General features: G+C 40.2%; 1 protein-coding gene across 1 annotated transcript in view; it reads left to right on the top strand.

The window, feature by feature from the left end:
• DNAH12 (dynein axonemal heavy chain 12) overlaps positions 1-18,356 on the top strand; it is a 138,434-nt gene that overhangs the window by 106,728 nt on the left and 13,350 nt on the right. Inside the window, exons 56-65 of the mRNA XM_063291760.1 lie at positions 2,304-2,496; positions 3,098-3,290; positions 7,909-8,081; positions 8,671-8,811; positions 9,513-9,671; positions 10,930-11,074; positions 11,884-12,034; positions 14,919-15,172; positions 17,071-17,211; positions 17,825-17,962. Of these exons, the coding sequence (XP_063147830.1) occupies positions 2,304-2,496; positions 3,098-3,290; positions 7,909-8,081; positions 8,671-8,811; positions 9,513-9,671; positions 10,930-11,074; positions 11,884-12,034; positions 14,919-15,172; positions 17,071-17,211; positions 17,825-17,962 (1,688 nt within the window). The remainder of the gene's footprint in view (positions 1-2,303; positions 2,497-3,097; positions 3,291-7,908; positions 8,082-8,670; positions 8,812-9,512; positions 9,672-10,929; positions 11,075-11,883; positions 12,035-14,918; positions 15,173-17,070; positions 17,212-17,824; positions 17,963-18,356) is intronic.

Below are 18,356 nucleotides of genomic sequence, written 5' to 3' on the forward strand. Positions count from 1 at the left end.
GCCGCCTGGAATAGGGAGGCAGCCGGAGCCTTGGACAGGATCTCGCCTGTGCGGCCTCTCTTGCCCACCCAAACCCAGCACTCCCTGTGGTTTACGGAGGAGCTGAGGGTTTTGAAGAGGATTAAGAGACACCTAGAGCACCACTGGAGGAAGACAAAAACTGAACCCGACTGAACACAAGCTAAGCCATGATTAAGGCCTACCTTGTGGCGATTAGAGCAGCAAAGCACCAGTACTTTTCCACTCTTATTGCATCCTCAGAATGCTGCCTGGCGGCCCTGTTTAAGATTACCTGATCCCTTTTGGGGAAAGGGGAGTCAGAAATCCATCTACAGGGCCATGCTGAGGAATTTTCGGGGCACCTGCAGGATAAAATCACTTGGATCAGAGTTGGACTCTGAGCGTGAGACAGAGCCGGAGGACATACCCAGGGAATGTACTTAACAGGTTATCTGGGATCGGTTCGATCCTGTTGAACCCGAGGAAGCGGACAGGATCCTCCAGACTATAAATGCTACCACTTGCCAATTAGATCCATGCCTCTCCTGGCTGGTGAAAAGAGCTTGGGAGATGACATGTGGCTGGGTCCAGGAGATGGTAAATACATCCTTGAGAGAGGGGGTGTGCCCAGCAGCCTTTAAGGAAGCGCTGGTGCGGCCCCTTCTCAAGAAACCATCGCTGGACCCTACTAGACAATTTTCGTCCAGTCTCCCACCTCCCCTTTTTGGGGAAGGTGATTGAGAAAGTGGTGGCTTTGCAGCACCAGAGGATGCTGGATGAAACCGATTATCTAGACCCCTTTCAGTCAGGGTTCAGGTACAGCTATGGGATGGAAACGGCATTAGTCGCACTTATGGATGACCTCTGGTGGGAGTGGGATGGAGGCAGTGCATCCATCCTTGCTGTTCTTGACCTCTCAGCAGCTTTCAATACCATCGACCATGGTATCCTTCTGAACCAACTTAAGGAGTTGGGGGTGGGCGGTGTGGTTCTGCGCTGGTTCACCTCCTTCCTCCAGGGTCAGTCCCAGTCCCATATCATCAATATGCAGATGATACCCAATTATACATCTCCATCCCGGGTGAAGTAAGTGATGCTGTGGCCACCATTTCCGAGTGTCTAGGGGTTGTGGGGGCCTGGATGGGGGACAACAGGTTGTGACTGAACCTGGGGAAGATGGAGTGACTGTGGATTAATGGCTCCTCGATTTCTGGGAAATTGTCATCTTTAGTTCTGGATGGGGTTGCACTGCCCCAGACAGACCCGGTATGTAACTTGGGGGTCCTCCTGGACTAATGGCTCCTGCTCGAAGAGCAGGTGGCAGCCGTGGCTAGGAGGGCCTTTGTGCAACTTCGTGTTGTGCACCAGTTACACCCCTTCTTGGAGCGAGAGGCCCTTCGAACGGTCACTCATGCCCTGGTTATCTCCCATATAGACTATTGCAGTGCGCTTTACATGGGGCTACCGTTGAAGAGTATCCGGAAGCTACAGCTGGTGCAAAATGCAGCCGCATGGGCGATCTTGGGTTTCCCAAGATCAGCACATGTCACCCCTTTGCTTTGCGAGGTTGACAGTCTGCTTCCGGGTCCAATTCAAGGTGTTGGTTATCACCTTTAAAGCCCTACATGGCACGGGTCCAGGTTACCTAAGGGACCGTCTCCTCCCCATTATTTTAACCTGTCCCTCCCGTTCAGGCAGAGGGGGCATGCTACAGACCCCGTCTGCAAGAGAATTCCATCTGGCGGGGTCCAGGAGGCAGGCCTTCTCTGCAGCAGCCCCTGCCCTTTGGAATATCCTTCCCCCGGAAGTGAGATTGGCTCCCTCCCTCCTGGACTTTAGGAAACAACTAAAGACCTGGTTCTGTAATTATGCCTGGGGCAGGAGAGAGAGTAGTCATTCCTGGGGTTGGTTAGTTTCTTAGAAGGACCCTGCTCTGCCTGCAAATCACAGAGAACTTCCAGCCATCGGGGTTTTTATCACATTTATTTTTTATGTATAATAGTATGTTAGTTTTATATTTTTCTTATTTATGTTTTATTGTAAACCGCCCAGAGTCCCTTTTGGGAGATGGGCGGCGATGAATCTGATAAATAAATAAATAAATACACAGGCGAGAAACAGGAAATGGTGTTAGGTGAATCCAAGGGTATCCTAAACTATCATTAAACGTGTTATCTGAATGCAATCATAGTCTGTTTAACTACTGTATCTGTCATTTATTTTACACTACTAGACTGCTAAAATTGCTACCAGTTAAAGGTTGTTGCTGTGTAGAATAAATATTTTTGTTTCTTTAACACTAGGGGGCATGGATTGCATTCGACTTGGTGAAACAGTAATTGAATATTCTTTTGATTTCAAATTTTATATTACCACCAAATTAAGGAATCCACATTATTTACCTGAATTAGCTACAAAGGTTTCTTTGCTCAATTTCATGATCACTCCAGAAGGACTAGAAGATCAACTTTTAGGTATTGTTGTTGCCAAGGAAAGGTAAGTGTTTGGGTTCTCCTCAGGAGGTTTGATTCATAAATAAAATTCAATTCCATTCTAATTCAAGAAACCACTTATTGAACATGCATACATACACATACACAGTGCACATCCATAGGTAATTAGGTAATAGTTACAGGCTTTTCGTAGAGAAACCAAACTTAATTAATTTTTAAGTTAAAAAATAAGGGGAGTGTGTAGTAGCTTGTGGACTGAATTCTTCCTTGTACAATAATCAGTACCAAGTAATAGAGGAAATCTTTGCTAATATACTGTATTTAGAATACTAAGGTGATTTAATTACAGGAGGGGGGAGGACTGCAGTGCGTTGAAGCTATGATAAAATGGGTCGTCCTTGTGATTGCCTATATGGCAGTATGGATCCAGCCCTAGCTTTGATGGTTTGGTAGAATTAAATAGGATGTGAAAGAACATGCATGAGTCTACTAATAGTTTGACAGAATCATTTAATCAAAAAATCTCAAAAGAGAATATTTTGCACTGTATAATTTTTTAAGAAAAATATTTTAACATAATGGTGTCCAACAAAACATTGACATTAAAAGAACAAAAAACCCAAAATGGGTATTTGTCTTTTTAGGCCAGAATTAGAGGAGGAACGAAATGCTCTTATCCTCCAGTCAGCTGCCAATAAGAAACAACTAAAAGATATAGAAAACAAAATTTTAGAAACATTACAGTCTTCTGAAGGTAATATTTTAGAGGATGAAAGTGCAATTACTATCTTGGACTCAGCAAAAATAATGTCTAATGAAATTACAAAGAAGCAGCAGGTAAGCAACTTCAGATTTTGCAAGTAATTACTATATATAATGATTAATGCATTGATCCCAAAGGTGAACATAGCTATGGTGGTGCATAGCAGTGGTGTAATAGCAGCAGCATTCTATGTGCAAGTAAGGTGGCCAGACATCTAAAATTACGGCAGATTTTTTAAAGTTTGCCCTTTGTTCCTCTGCACCCTCTGGCAGACTCATTTTTGTCTACCTTTTTAATCTGCTTTATTTCTCTCTCCTCTCCCATAGGGCTATCGTATCTGGGCTGCAAAACCAGATGACCAGTAAATGATTCCCAAGAGTTTCTGCAGCTCAGATATGGTTTAGTCTCTTCATATCTCATGGAGGACTGTAAGAATAGATGCAAGCAAAATATGACTTAGCTGGCCTCCAAGGAGTCTGCATAATAGTTGGGAAGAATGGACTAGTAGAAGAAAGTGGTAGGGCTAAAGAAATGGCTGACACCTGAGGCAACCTTCCAAGCCTCTCTTCTTTTCTTAGTGGCCAAAAATGCTGTGTGTGTGTGTGTGTGTGTGAGAGAGAGAGAGAGAAGGGGGTAGGGGAAAATATAAAAGTTGTGTATGTTTGGAAAAGAAATGTGTGTGAGGGGGAGCGTACTGTCCTTTCATTATTTTTGCCCTCTCATTGTGTCACTGTGCCCCTTGCTTAGGATATTTCAGTTATCACTCTGTGCAATAATTTGGGGAAGTATCTTGTGGCACATTATTGTTTGAAATCATATATGCTGGTAAGGTTTTCCATGCTTAAACTTGGTATCAAATGTGAATGGCTTATAAAGCTCAACACACAAGGAGAGTCACCCTTTAAAAATCTCAGCCTTTTAATATGAATCAAGTACTTCCAGTTTCCCTCCAAATGTGTCTCTTCACACTCCCTAGTTATTGAACTAGACCCTACCCTCTGTTAATGGCAGCATTTCAACTAATAGGGTGTTTGAATGTGGAAAATTGTATTGTCTTCGAAAAATTTGCAATCTGCTCTCACATTATTAACTTGGATGATGGAAGGAAGGAAAGGGTGGAAGGAGAAAAAGAATGCTTTCTTTCAAATCTCCTGTCACTGCCACCCCTTCCAAATTAGAAGCACTTACAAAAAGGATGGTGGAAGTGTTTTTAGAAGTCAGAGTTGCTGGTAGAAACAAGGCAATATTTTTCTGATCCCTAGAGCCTATCTGAAAAGAACATCCAAGTGGTTGTCTATCTAAATAAATAGTTTTCCTCTTTTGTCGAACTGCTTTTCATCTTTGAACTACCTCTTTGACACTTAGTTTTAAACCTCAAAAGATACTGATGTAGTCAGCTTTACAAATATGCTAGCATAAAATAGTCTAGAACGTTTGCAACATACTAGAAAGTTCTCAGCTTGCTGTGATTTCTGATTCTGTGTGGTTATTTAAGTGTTATGTTGCTTATTCGTTTAGTCGCTTCCGACTCTTCGTGACTTCACGGACCAGCCCACGCCAGAGCTCCCTGTCGGTCGTCAACACCCGCAGCTCCCCCAGGGACGAGTCCGTCCCCTCTAGAACATCATCCATCCACCTTGCCCTTGGTCGGCCCCTCTTCCTTTTGCCCTCCACTCTCCCTAGCATCAGCATCTTCTCCAGGGTGTCCTGTCTTCTCATTATGTGGCCACAGTATTTCAGTTTTGCCTTTAATATTCCCTCAAGTGAGCAGTCTGGCTTGATTTCCTGGAGTATGGACTGGTTTGATCTTCTTGCAGTCCAAGGCACTCTCAGAATTTTCCTCCAACACCACAGTTCAAAAGCATCTATCTTCCTTCTCTCAGCCTTCCTTATGGTCCAGCTCTCGCAGCCATATGTTACTACGGGGAACACCACTGCTTTAACTATGCGGACCTTTGTTGTCAGTGTGACGTCTCTGCTCTTAACTATTTTATCGAGATTTGTCATTGCTCTTCTCCCAAGGATTAAGCGTCTTCTGATTTCCTGACTGCAGTCAGCATCTGCAGTAATCTTTGCACCTAGGAATACAAAGTCTTTCACTGCTTCTACATTTTCTCCCTCTATTTGCCAGTTATCAATCAAGCTGGTTGCCATAATCTTGGTTTTTTTGAGGTTTAGCTGCAAGCCAGCTTTTGCACTTTCTTCTTTCACCTTCATCACAAGGCTCCTCAGTTCCTCTTTGTTTTCAGCCATCAAAGTGGTATCATCTGCACATCTGAGATTGTTAATGTTTCCTCCAGCGATTTTAACTCCAGCCTTGGATTCCTCAAGCCCAGCACATCGCATGATGTGTTCTGCATACAAGCTGAATAGGTAGGGTGAGAGTATACAGTCCTGCCGTACTCCTTTCCCAATCTTAAACCAGTCCGTTGTTCCATGGTCTGTTCTTACTGTTGCTACTTGGTCGTTATACAGATTCTTCAGGAGGCATACAAGATGACTTGGTATCCCCATACCACTAAGAACTTGCCACAATTTGTTATGGTCCACACAGTCAAAGGCTTTAGAATAGTCAAGAAAACAGAAATAGATGTTTTTCTGAAACTCCCTGGCTTTTTCCATTATCCATCTGATATTGGCAATTTGGTCCCTAGTTCCTCTGCCTTTTCTAAACCCAGCTTGTACATCTGGCAATTCTTGCTCCATGAATTGCTGAAGTCTACCTTGCAGGATCTTGAGCATTACCTTACTGGCATGTGAAATGAGTGCCATTGTTCGATAGTTTGAACATTCTTTAGTGTTTCCCTTTTTTGGTATGGGGATATAAGTTGATTTTTTCCAATCTGATGGCCATTCTTGTGTTTTCCAAATTTGCTGGCATATAGCATGCATTACCTTGACAGCATCATCTTGCAAGATTTTGAACAGTTCAGCTGGGATGCCATCATCTCCTGCTGCCTTGTTATTAGCAATGCTTCTTAAGGCCCACACCATCTCACTCTTCAGGATGTCTGGCTCTAGCTCACTGACCACACTGTCAAAGCTATCCACAATATAGTTCTCCTTCCTATACAGGTCTTCCGTATATTCTTGCCACCTTTTCTTGATCTCTTCTTCTTCTGTTAGGTCCTTGCCATCTTTGTTTTTGATCATACCCATTTTTGCCTGGAATTCACCTCCAATGTTTCTAATTTTCTGGAAGAGGTCTCTTGTCCCTCGTATTCTATTGTCTTGTTCCACTTCCGCGCATTGCTTGTTTAAAAATAATTCCTTATTTCTTCTGGCTAACCTCTGGAATTTTGCATTTAATTGGGCATATCTCCCCCTATCACTGTTGCCTTTTGCTTTCCTTCTTTCTTGGGCTACTTCTAGTGTCTCAGCAGACAGCCATTTTGCCTTCTTGGTTTTCTCTTTCTTTGGGATGTATTTTGTTGCCGCCTCCTGAACAATGTTCCAAACTTCTGTCCATAGTTCTTCCGGGACCCGGTCTACTAAGTCCAGTCCCTTAAATCGATTCTTCACCTCCACTGCATATTCCTTAGGAATATTAGTGAGCTCATATCTAGCTGATCTGTGGGTCTTCCCTAATCTCTTTAGTCTGATCCTAAATTGTGCAAGAAGAAGTTCATGATCTGAACTACAGTCAGCTCCAGGTCTTGTTTTTACCGACTGTATAGATGTCCACCACCTTTGGCTGCAAAGGATGTAGTCAGTCTGATTTTGGTGTTGTCCATCTGGTGAAGTCAATGTATAAAGCCATCTCTTAGGTTGTTGGAAGAGAGTGTTTGTTATGCAGAGTGAGTTGTCTTGGCAAAATTCTATCAGCCTATGTCCTGCTTCATTTTGTTCTCCCAGGCCATGCTTACCTGTAATTTCAGGTGTCATTTGACTGCCCACCTTAGCATTCCAGTCTCCTGTGATGAAAATAACATCTCTTTTAGGCGTGTTGTCCAGTAGGTGCTGCAGATCCTCATAGAACTGCTCTACTTCAGCTTCTTCAGCATCTGTGGTTGGGGCGTATATTTGGATCACTGTGATGTTAGATGGCTTGCCCTGAATTCGAACTGAGATCATTCTATCGTTTTTTGGATTGTATCCAAGCACTGCTTTAGTCACTTTACTATTAATTATGAAGGCTACTCCATTTCTTCTGTGGTCCTCTTGTCCACAGTAGTAGATCTGGTGGTCATTTGATGTGAAGTGGCCCATTCCAGTCCATTTCAGTTCACTGACGCCCAAAATGTCTATCTTTAATCTTGACATCTCACCAATAACCACATCCAATTTGCCCTGGCTCATAGATCTTACGTTCCAGGATCCAATGGTGTGTTGATCCTCAGAACATCAGATTCGCCATTCACCACCAGCACCGTCGGCCGCTAGCCGTCCTTTCGGCTTTGAGCTAGCTGCGTCATCACGTCTGGGGCTAGTTGAACTCCACCTCTGTTCCTCCCCAGTAGCATTTTGACCATCTTCTGACCTGGGGGTCTCATCTTCTGATGGTATACTGACATATCTCTGGTTTTTAAGTGTTATACAGACATACAAATCTGATCATAGGACTTGCTACACCGATGAATAAACAGGGCACCTGTCAATGTGTTAGTATAATGCAAGAAATACCATAGTAAGAAAATGCTCTATACTATACTTAGACATTATTCTAATAACTAAGGAATGTATTTTCTTCAGATTGCAGAAAAAACTGAAATTAAAATAGCACAGTCTCGAGAAGGTTACAGACCTATCGCAAAGCATTCATCTGTATTGTTCTTTAGTATTGCTGATCTGGCTAATATAGACCCAATGTACCAGTATTCTCTCAGTTGGTTTGTAAACCTTTATATCAACTCTATTCATGACAGGTGAGCAGTAATTGTATTCAAGTATTTCATTTTTCAAAATATGCCTGTTTTAAACCTATTTATTCTTGCAAGTATAATTTTTTCCTGAAAATAGTGGTTTCTCTGTTTGTAAACATTTGAAGTTCTAAATAAATATTTAATAGCCCCAGAAGTTGTTAAGAAATCAAGTGTCATGAGTAAGGATGGCGAGCAGGGGGCTCCCTTCCAGACTGTTAAGCGCATGCGTAGCACTGAGGAATTGGTGAGCCATTCCAAGAGGCACAGATTGGGACCGCCTTAACCTGCGGGGTTTATATGGCTGGGTTTTTCCCACGCTTGTTCAGTTTGTTAGGATTACTGTTATGTATTAGCAAATAAACATTAGAGAACAGTTCCCTGTCTCAGAGTGTTTCCTGGGAGTCAGGACATCAAGAATCTTTTTTCTTCCTATTTTTCTGTTTTCCTTTTATTCTGTAATTAGCTATGCCTACTCAGGTTCATGTGTTGTAGATACTGCAATAAGTTCCAATTAAATCAATATATGATACATATATCAATATTTTCTCTATTGCGTATGCACTTTCTAAATATGTGTTTCTATTTTTAATAGCAACAAATCTAAAATTTTGGAAAAAAGGCTACGATATCTAAACGACCATTTCACATACAACTTGTATTGCAATGTCTGTCGCTCCCTGTTTGAGAAGGATAAGTTGCTGTTTTCATTTTTACTCTGCTGTAATCTTCTGATGTAAGAGGCTCTGTTCTTTAGAATCTTTTAATATATTAAGAGAATGATGATTATTTATCTTGGAGCATCTTAAAAATTAGGAAGAAGTTATCTTTCAAGTAGCTGCATGTTTGCACTTGCAAATTAGTGATGCAAAGAAGCTGTTAAAATACATCTGCACACCAGAGCAAATTAAATTGGGATTAAACTGAGCTGTAGTTTAGTAATTCAGTCTCATTAAATATTTTATGAGGTATATCATTTCTCCAAATATTTTCTGTTTATTTCTGTTCTACCTTGCATCCCTTTTATAGTTCATCTAGCCTTTTATCTTTTCAAAGTTGCCTCATCAGTTTGTCTCATAGGAATCTTGGCTGGGATTCTTGGGTTTTCCAGCAGGATCCCACTCAAAGCCTACAAACACCCTGACATGAGCATGCCTTGCAGGGCTTGCACAAGTCAGTCTTGCCACATAGAGGACTCCAACATGGTGCTTGGATATATTTTCCATGAAGCCTTCATTGTCAAAGGATCTCTAATCATTTAAGATAATGGAAGTGAATTTCAGTGACAGTTATGGCTAGTGAATTCTGGCATACTTAGTAATTCCCAGACTATAAATAGGTGTTATAGAAAGAAGGGTTTTTTAAAATCTCAATTGTATTTTAAACTAAAATAATGGTGTGTTACTTAAATCGTATTTGATCATTGTTTTAAAACAGGGCTAGGAAAGAAATTGAACATCAAGAGTTTATGTTTTTATTAACTGGAGGAGTTGGTCTCAAGAGCAAATTCAAGAACCCTGATCCATCTTGGCTACAAGATAAAAGCTGGGATGAAATATGTCGTGCAAGTGATATGCCTGCTTTTAAAGGATTACGGTACAATAGCAACTCTTTTATAATATTGTTTTCTTGGTGATAAGCATTTTCTGATATAGAAGGTATACTAGTTCTGTGCAAATCAAGATGCAAAGTGTGCAGCTTTCCTTTGTATCTCACCCAGATTCTTCTCTGAGGTTTCAGAAAAAAAGGGAGGTGTAATTAACTCTCTCTGCTGCTAATGGAAGAGAAAGGAAGAGGCATGAAAGGAAGGGAAAATGGGTTGAGGTCCTACATGATTGCTTCAGGCATTCAGCCTGAATATTGGGGTCTTTTCTTATGATGCAATTCTGAATTCCTCCCTCTCTTTCAACAAGAAAAAGCAAATGGTAAAAAGAAAGGGTATCAAGTAGGGGGTCTGATACTAAATTGATCTGATTTGGAATGAGAGAACAGGAGATTTGCTATTTGCATGCTCCACCTCATCAGTAAATTTGTAACTAGAATATTTTTGTATGCAATTCCTAGGGTGTACATATAGATGCTTTTATTTAGTCTTTCAATATTTCTTCTAATGAGTCTTTGAGGTGGCCACTGTTTCAGAATGAAGATAGCTATACATCTCTGCTAGCAATAATTGGCTTCTGGATATGAGCTGCACTTGGAGTTCTGGAACCCATGCAGCTCATGTTTTATTTTCCAGTAAAAATCCTATGTATGTAAGACTTGGCATTTCTCAACCCAGGGAATGGAACCATTGATGGCTGGCAAGTGTCTGTGGTGACAGATTAATGTGTTTTATAATAGGGGTAGGCAACTTGATTCAGTCACTGGCCAATTTTTTCTTTAAACACTTTGAGGGTTGCAAAGTAGTGGCAATGATGTAGTGTTGCCGCAGGTATGGCTAATACATTTTTGGTGTCTTTTGGGAGGGGGGATGTGGGGCTTAAAACAAAATGGGTACGCAAAGCCTAGCAGAGACTCCACACACTTATTTAAGGCTTTATTTCATGAAAAATGGATTTGAGGCTTTCATGCAGCATGCATGGCCACAGATTACCCACCCTTTTTGTGAACAAACACCTGATTGCTGCATTAGGAAAATGCAAGTAAAGAGTTAACTAGATACTTTCTGGAAGAGGAGAGGCAGAAAGCTATGAGAAATTGGAGAGAGGCAGATGAGAGAATAAAGTCAAAGAAAAGGACACAAGTGAGGATCAAAGTAAGGAAGAGCCTTCTCTTCTAGAAGAACACCTAGAAGAGTTTTTATTCTTGTATAAAATTGAAACCTAAATCTTTCCGGTTTATTCTATTGTAGGAATCATGTAGCTTCACAACCCAATGAATGGCGTACCATATATGACAGTAAAGAACCCCAGTCTGTTGCCTTACCCAAACCATGGAATACAGACTTGAACGAAATAAAGAAAATGATTATTCTCCGATGCTTGAGACCTGACAAGGTAAATATGATTTAGGTGACCTAAATTCTGTTGGCAGTTAAATAAGTAGTTATTGTTTGAGTTCTAAAATATAGTTCCATTTATTTGATGTCTACCTTGCATTTTTACTTAATTGGAGTATTCAAGACGGCTAACAATCAATAAAATACAAAATGCAAAAAATAATCTTCCAGCCACTGCAGAACCTCAGAAGCACCAATAAGCATTTGGACCAAATGCAGCGAACAACAAATGCTTTAGCTGACTAAACTACTAAGAAGCCATCTTTTTCACTGATTTTCAAATTCTGTAAAAGTTTTTAACAGAATTTCTTCAGAATTGAATTGCTCCAATATTATTAGAGGCTATTCAAAATCAGATTTGAAACCAATAGCTGCCCAAACAGGGATCCCATTAATTGCCAGGATTCAAAAAAGTCAGAGAATAATTTTCAAATGGAGTCCCAAAGAGAAACTGAACTTCTTTATTATACCTAGTGACCAAAGTCATTACAATAATATTAGATTGTCATGCATCACAAGTAAGCAAATGTGAAATCAACTATATATTTCTTTTTAAAGGGTCAAGAGTTAGAAAATTTATTATCACACCTGTTTCCTTCTAACATTCCACACACAAAATGCATTCCTAAAATGTGTAGAAAAAACAAACCTGCCAACATGTAAGCCTTTTGGATTACTGCAAATGTTTGCCACAGGATTTAGAAGTCTTTGAATTATTAAATATTTACTAGTTGAGGTGCCTTGAAATAAAAGATATGTATTTTACAACGAATTCCTATGTTATGCTCACAATTTATTTTAAAACAGATTACACCAGCTATAACAACCTTTGTGACTGATAAACTTGGAAAGAAATTTGTTGAGCCACCTCCTTTTGATCTAACAAAAAGTTACTTAGATTCAAATTCTTCAATCCCTTTAATCTTTGTGCTGTCTCCTGGAGCAGATCCTATGGCCAGTAAGTTCACTCATTATATTTGGTTTTTCTTTTTTCTTTACAAAAGCTTCTATTAGTTTGGTTTCTTTTTCATTAAGTTTCTGAATATCTTTCAAAAATAGCATTTTGTAATACAATGTCTTGTTGTTCGCAAAGTTGAGTTTGTGTTTTATGTTAATAGAAACAATGAAAAGATAAAGAGAAAATACATTTTCAAAACCTTCCTAAGAATGGGGGAATTGAGAGCTGGGGAGACAAATGCACTTCATTTTGCTGCCCTGTTTCTTTATTTGCAACCTTCATTTATTTGTGTTGGTGAATCTTCTAAGATCACTAGTCAATACAAAACATAATTTAGATCTGTTTTACTGATGCATTAGCCAGGGTAAGAGAGAGAGGCAGTAATCCCTTGGAAGCACTTAACGATGATCGGATGTCCTATTCTGCAAGTAGGTGGCTGTCAGGACATATATGTTAAGTTGGACACCAGATATAAACTGGGAGTCCTGCTGCTGAATCACCCATCTTCCTGCCTAGCAGCTTACCTTCCTGAGCTGCTTGACATCATTGCCAGGCTGCTGGTGGATTCCTCTTGGCTTTACATGCTGGGAGATTTCAGTAGTCACTCCTTGAAAAGGAGTATTGGGGGTTGTTTGGGATTTTAATGACAATGATATAGTCCCAAGTCATCATGGGCCCAGAGGCCGGGGGTGGGCACTATTAAGATGCCTACCTCAGGTGCCTAATAGATCTGATAGGTTTCCAGCTGGCACTTGGGGAGTTTCCCAGCAATATGACAGGATGTTCTGTTGGGCATCTAATCAAGCTCTAAAATTTGGAGATTAGAAGGGCTCCTGAACAGGATTGCTTTTGGGCGGTCTCTCTCTGTACCTCAGTCTTGGGAACTCCTTGGTTTACTGAGGAGATCTAAGGTGAAAAGTTGGGAAAGTCTCTTGGAGTAACCATGGTGGAAGAAAAAGAGCCCAGGCTTGGTTCTACATGGGGGTAGTAAGGGTGGTGAAGTGTCAATACCCCACCCTTATTGTGCCCACAGTCTGCTGTCTGGCAGCCTTCTTTCAGATTACCTTTTGGTGGGTGGTGTGTTGGGAGAATTTTCCCTGGCCCCTGTGACTTCTTTTGGATGTATTTTGATATCTGGTTATACTTCTCTAAAAGGGATGCGGTGGCGCTGCGGGATAAACCGCTGAGCTGCTGAGCTTGCCGATCGGAAGGTCGGCAGTTCGAATCCGTGTGACGGGGTGAGCTCCCGTTTCTAGTCCCAGCTCCTGCCAACCTAGCAGTTCGAAAACATGCAAATGTGAGTAGATTAATAGGTACCGCTTCGGTGGGCAGGTAACGGCGTTCCATTTAGTCATGCCGGCCACATGACCACGGAAGTGTCTACGGACAAACGCCGGCTCTTCAGCTTTGAAACGGAGATGAGCACCGCCCCCTAGAGTCAGACACGACTGGACTTAATGTCAAGGGAAACCTTTACCTTTACCTTTACCTTTACCTATACTTCTCTACCCTGGGCCAAATAAGGGATGCAATGGAAGTTGTGGTTCAGTACATAGCAGCTGTGAGGATCTGGATAGAATGGAACAAGTTAGATTGAATCCCAGCGATATAGAATTGCTATTTCTGCCCAAGCCCTCTGGCTCCTGTGTAACTCCATCTTTGGCTTTAGATACCCTGGAAAGAGCAGATACGCATTTGTGGGCTCCTCCTGGACTTGCAGCTCCTTCTGGAGCAGCAGACAGAAACTATGACCAAGAAGGCTTTTGCCCAGCTTTAGTATAGTTGAAACTTTCTTGAACTAGAATCTTAGTAATGGTAGCTCAACCCTTTAGATTTCTAAATCTCATTTAGATTACTGCAGTTTGTTCCACATCTGGCTGCACTTAGATAGTTTAAAACTACAACTGGTGCAGAATGCACCCACTCAGGTACAGACCAGTAGCAGCTGGTACAGAAGAATAATGCTAAACTTGCATGAGCTGCATTGGCTACCAGTAGGTTTCTGGGTCCAGTTGAAGATGCTGGTTGCCACCTATATAGCACTTTATGACTTGGGTATTCTACACCTTTGGGACTGCCTGCTTCAGGTCAAATCTGCAGGCTAAGGGGAGATGTTGCAGATTCTTCCCCACAAGATGTTAAAGGGGCAGGAATCCAAAAGCAGAGCTTCTTGGTTGTAGCACCCTCACTCTGGAACAGCTTACTCTCAGAGGTTGAGATGGTTTTTTCCTTATATATTATCTTCTTGAAAAGTGATAAAAACAGTGCTTTTCCAGAAATCTTTTAGAAAGGAGTGTGGACTGGCACTACTCAGGAGATCTGTGGGTTGAATGATCAGAGATGCTATTGTATTTATTGTACAGGTTCATGATGCCTCTATGTTTCTGTTTTTATGTTGTGTATTTTCTTGTAGGCCACCTGGAGCTGCCTGATGAGGTGGCATGCGTGTTTGCATAAATAAATAAATAAATAAATGTTATTTTGTAGTTGTCACTATTCACTATTATCTCTTCATGAGCTGAACAGATGAGAATGTGACATAGCCTCAGAGCTTTCAGTTTCAGATATTATAGGCAGAAGTAGCATTAGGACATAGCCTAATAATTTAAGATTTTTTTTTGATGGTGTAAACATCCACATTAAACATATTTCCAGATGACGAACTCATGCTGTTATTTATGTCTTGGAGTATGTAAATTGCCCCATATTAATCAATACATTTGCCACCTCACACATACAAATGAAATGTAGACATTTACCAGATCTGATTTTGAATGTAATGGCTTGGTTAACTAAAAGGCATGACTTACATATGGTTTTAGATTTGTGCTTTATAATTACCTCCAGGCTAGCAAATATTAATGTATTACTATTTTCACGCCAGGTCTTTTAAAATTTGCAAATGACAAAAATATGACCGGAGGTAAATTTCAGTCCATCTCTTTGGGACAAGGGCAAGGACCAATAGCAACAAAAATGATTAGAGAAGGAATGGAGGAAGGGACCTGGGTTTGTTTACAAAACTGCCATCTTGCTGTTTCCTGGATGCCAATGCTGGAGAAAATCTGTGAAGAGTTTAACAGTGAAACCTGCCATTCTACTTTCAGACTCTGGCTGACTAGTTATCCATCGCCCAAGGTATTTTGAATATGAAAAGGTCTTGAGTACTTATGAGAAATTGTGTATTCTATAATAAATGTAATGTCCTGCATCTTTAGATAGCCATTTTGTTACATTTCTCAGCTATTTTATTTGTAAAAAGAAAACATTTCTTTCTCTTGATTGTTCTCTAATGCACTCTAATTCACTGTTGCTATAATTAATATGCTAAGCCAACATTTTGCTTTTGGTTTTTATTCAGCTTCCTTATGGCTGTTTGCTTGTTTGTTTCCAGTCATGTATTCACAAACAACTCCTGCCCTATAAAGGACATGGGCCTTTTAATGACCTGGTATTTCTTTTGTATTCTTTCAGCTTTGTAAACACGTTACAAAGTATTTACTTTGTAATATGAATGGTTATTTTACAGTTTTTCAGGATTAGTATTAAAATACAAGTAAAACAAAAAAACACATCTTCCAGTAAAATGTTGTTTTATTATTCAGTCTAAAATGTGTAACTATGCAACAGGTAATGTAAAAGCTGTGTGTGATGAGATGCATATAGGAAATACCTGGAATTCGATATTCAGGTCTTTTGTATAGGGATGTTTGTTTCCAGAGGCACCCCTGGTGGTCTTACGCTTCTGCCTGCGATCCAGTGGCAGCACATCTGGTTACACGAAAACTGCCAGAAGCCAGCTTCTTTTCTCCATCTGCACTATTGCATAAGGAGGAATGTACTTTCTGGCATGTTTTCCCATGCTTTTCTTCTCATTGGAAAGGCTGATTGTCAGCTATTCCTCCTGCATCCCAGTTTGTTACTCAGTGGAGATGAAAAGTCTAGAGGTTAAAATCTGCACAAAGCTATAAAGGTAAATATTATGTAAATGGTACTCAGTTATCCCTTTCCTGTTCTGTGGACCCACTGAGGCTATGTCACCAATTCCACCAAAAAGATCAGACTGCAATCATTCAGATCAATTGCATTCTTATTTTCTCTTAATTTCACAAGCCCACATTCTTTTTCTTTCTTACATTTCATTTGTTAACTCCTGCTCTCTACCATTTATATTCCAAGTGGAAATCTTTCATAGCTGTCATCAGATATCCCCAGAGATATTGTTCTCTGCAGCCCATCATGGCTTTAATAAACAAGGCTTTTACATACTGCTTTTTAGTTAGAGAAGGAAAGAGTAGATGAGGTTATCTGCCTTAGTTGTATCTATGCCATGTGCAGCATTTCCTACTAATTGTCCAGACACTGCTGGTTAGTTTTGGTGCATTTTGGCCATTAGGACACAAGCACAACCAAAGCCCTATTTTATCTGAAGCATGCTAATGCTATTCTGTACAAGCTAGAATCTCTAATGTAGAGATTACCTTGTAGTCCAACGTACACTTACCCATGTCTCATGAACCATGGTATATGTCGTTTATTGGAAAACACAGGATGCACTCTATAATAAAAATCCTTTAGAGAAGTGCACTAGTTAATTCAGGTCAAATGCTGCTTCTGATCTTTAAAGTCCTAACTACTTTGGCTACAGGAGCCCTGAATATGTCTCTTGCTATATATTCTGGACTGCTCTATGATTGAGGAAATGTATTAAATTTATTCTATCTAAAAATTGTTGTCTAGTATCCCTGAGTCAGTTAACACTGGTATTCTGTTATAAACCTAATCCTCAAGATTAATATATTGATGTCATATACAGTGCAAACTGGCTATCTTTGTACTGAAGGGCAGTAAATAAATTATATATAAAAATTAAAATCAGGAGAAAACAGACTGTTGAACCTTATGATTTGATTGATTGATGTAAAGATGCAAAAAATAGTGGCACAACATTTGAGAATGCTAGTGTGTGCTGAATAATTAGATAAAAAGAATGAATTAGAACAGAACTGTTAATGAAATTACCATGCTTTGTCTAGTTTCCAGTCACCATTCTTCAGAATGGTGTGAAGATGACGAATGAGCCTCCTACAGGTCTTCGGCTGAATTTGCTTCAATCTTTCCTGTCTGATCCTCTTTCTGATCCAGACTTTTTTTCTGGGTGTCCTGGAAAGGAGCAGGTAACTTTCTTCTTAAAAATGGGTAAGGTGATAATTAATTAGCAAAATTATGCAGTTTTGCTTGCTAAATATTAGCCTTAAAATATGGGCCTCTACATAAGGATTTATGTATAAGGTTTGTATTCTCTAAAATCTCTATTCCACATTCTTGCTGATATCTCCCTGTCATGGTATCTTTTTCCTCTGCCATAATTTCAAGATTTTGTGTCCATTAGTTCCATAATCCTAGAAAATGGTAACTCTGTTATGATTTCAGTGTTACTTCAAAGGGGCTAAGGCAGTTCCCCATCCTTACACAATAAAGCAGACTCTCACACCCAGTCAGTACATTAAAATAAATGCTTTATGTGGGCAGCATAGCTGTACAGCAATTAGGCAAGTGGTAACAATAGCCTCTGGAAGGGTGCAGAATGATACAGGATTTTAGCCATGAATAAAACCTACTGCAGGGAAAATACATCTTATTCAAGATAGTGAAAGATGTCATTGTATTGCCAAAACTACTGTTGAATGCTATTATAAGCCACAGGTTTTCTATACACAGAATTTTACAGCTGTGTTTGCCTTGTCTTATTTCCATTTTGGTTAACTGAGTGTTTTTTTTCCCTGAAAGAGATGGGAGAAACTGCTGTTTGGAGTTTGCTTTTTTCATGCCCTAGTACAGGAGAGGAAGAAATTTGGACCTCTGGGATGGAACATTCCATATGGATTTAATGAATCAGACTTGCGAATCAGTGTGAGACAATTGCAGGTAAACGTCTTCATTGTTTCTTCCAAAATCTACCCAAGGTTGTGGCAAAAAGTTCATAAGCTGATCCCATTCTAAACTCATATTTGAGTTAGACCCTATTGCTGAGGAACTCAGATATGCATACACTTTGTCAGTCTATATTTTGGGCCTAATGTTTCCTTACCAAAGGAAGCTAAAAGGCTAGTAAACATGCTTGAAACAAGAGCTGTATGTATGCACAAGAGGTGTTCCGTTAAATATGCTAGAATTAATGTGTCTTTTCCATTAATTCAGTTAAAAGGAAATTACTTCCAGTTTGCCAGTAAACTTAAAAGATATTCCTTTGAACTGGCCATTCCAGAACAGTGTTGGGAAAAATAGTCCAGTCCTGAAAGGTTGATACTCTTTTAACAGA

Source organism: Candoia aspera, chromosome 2 (genome assembly GCF_035149785.1).
Source record: "Candoia aspera isolate rCanAsp1 chromosome 2, rCanAsp1.hap2, whole genome shotgun sequence".
NCBI classification, from domain to species: Eukaryota; Metazoa; Chordata; class Lepidosauria; order Squamata; family Boidae; genus Candoia; species Candoia aspera.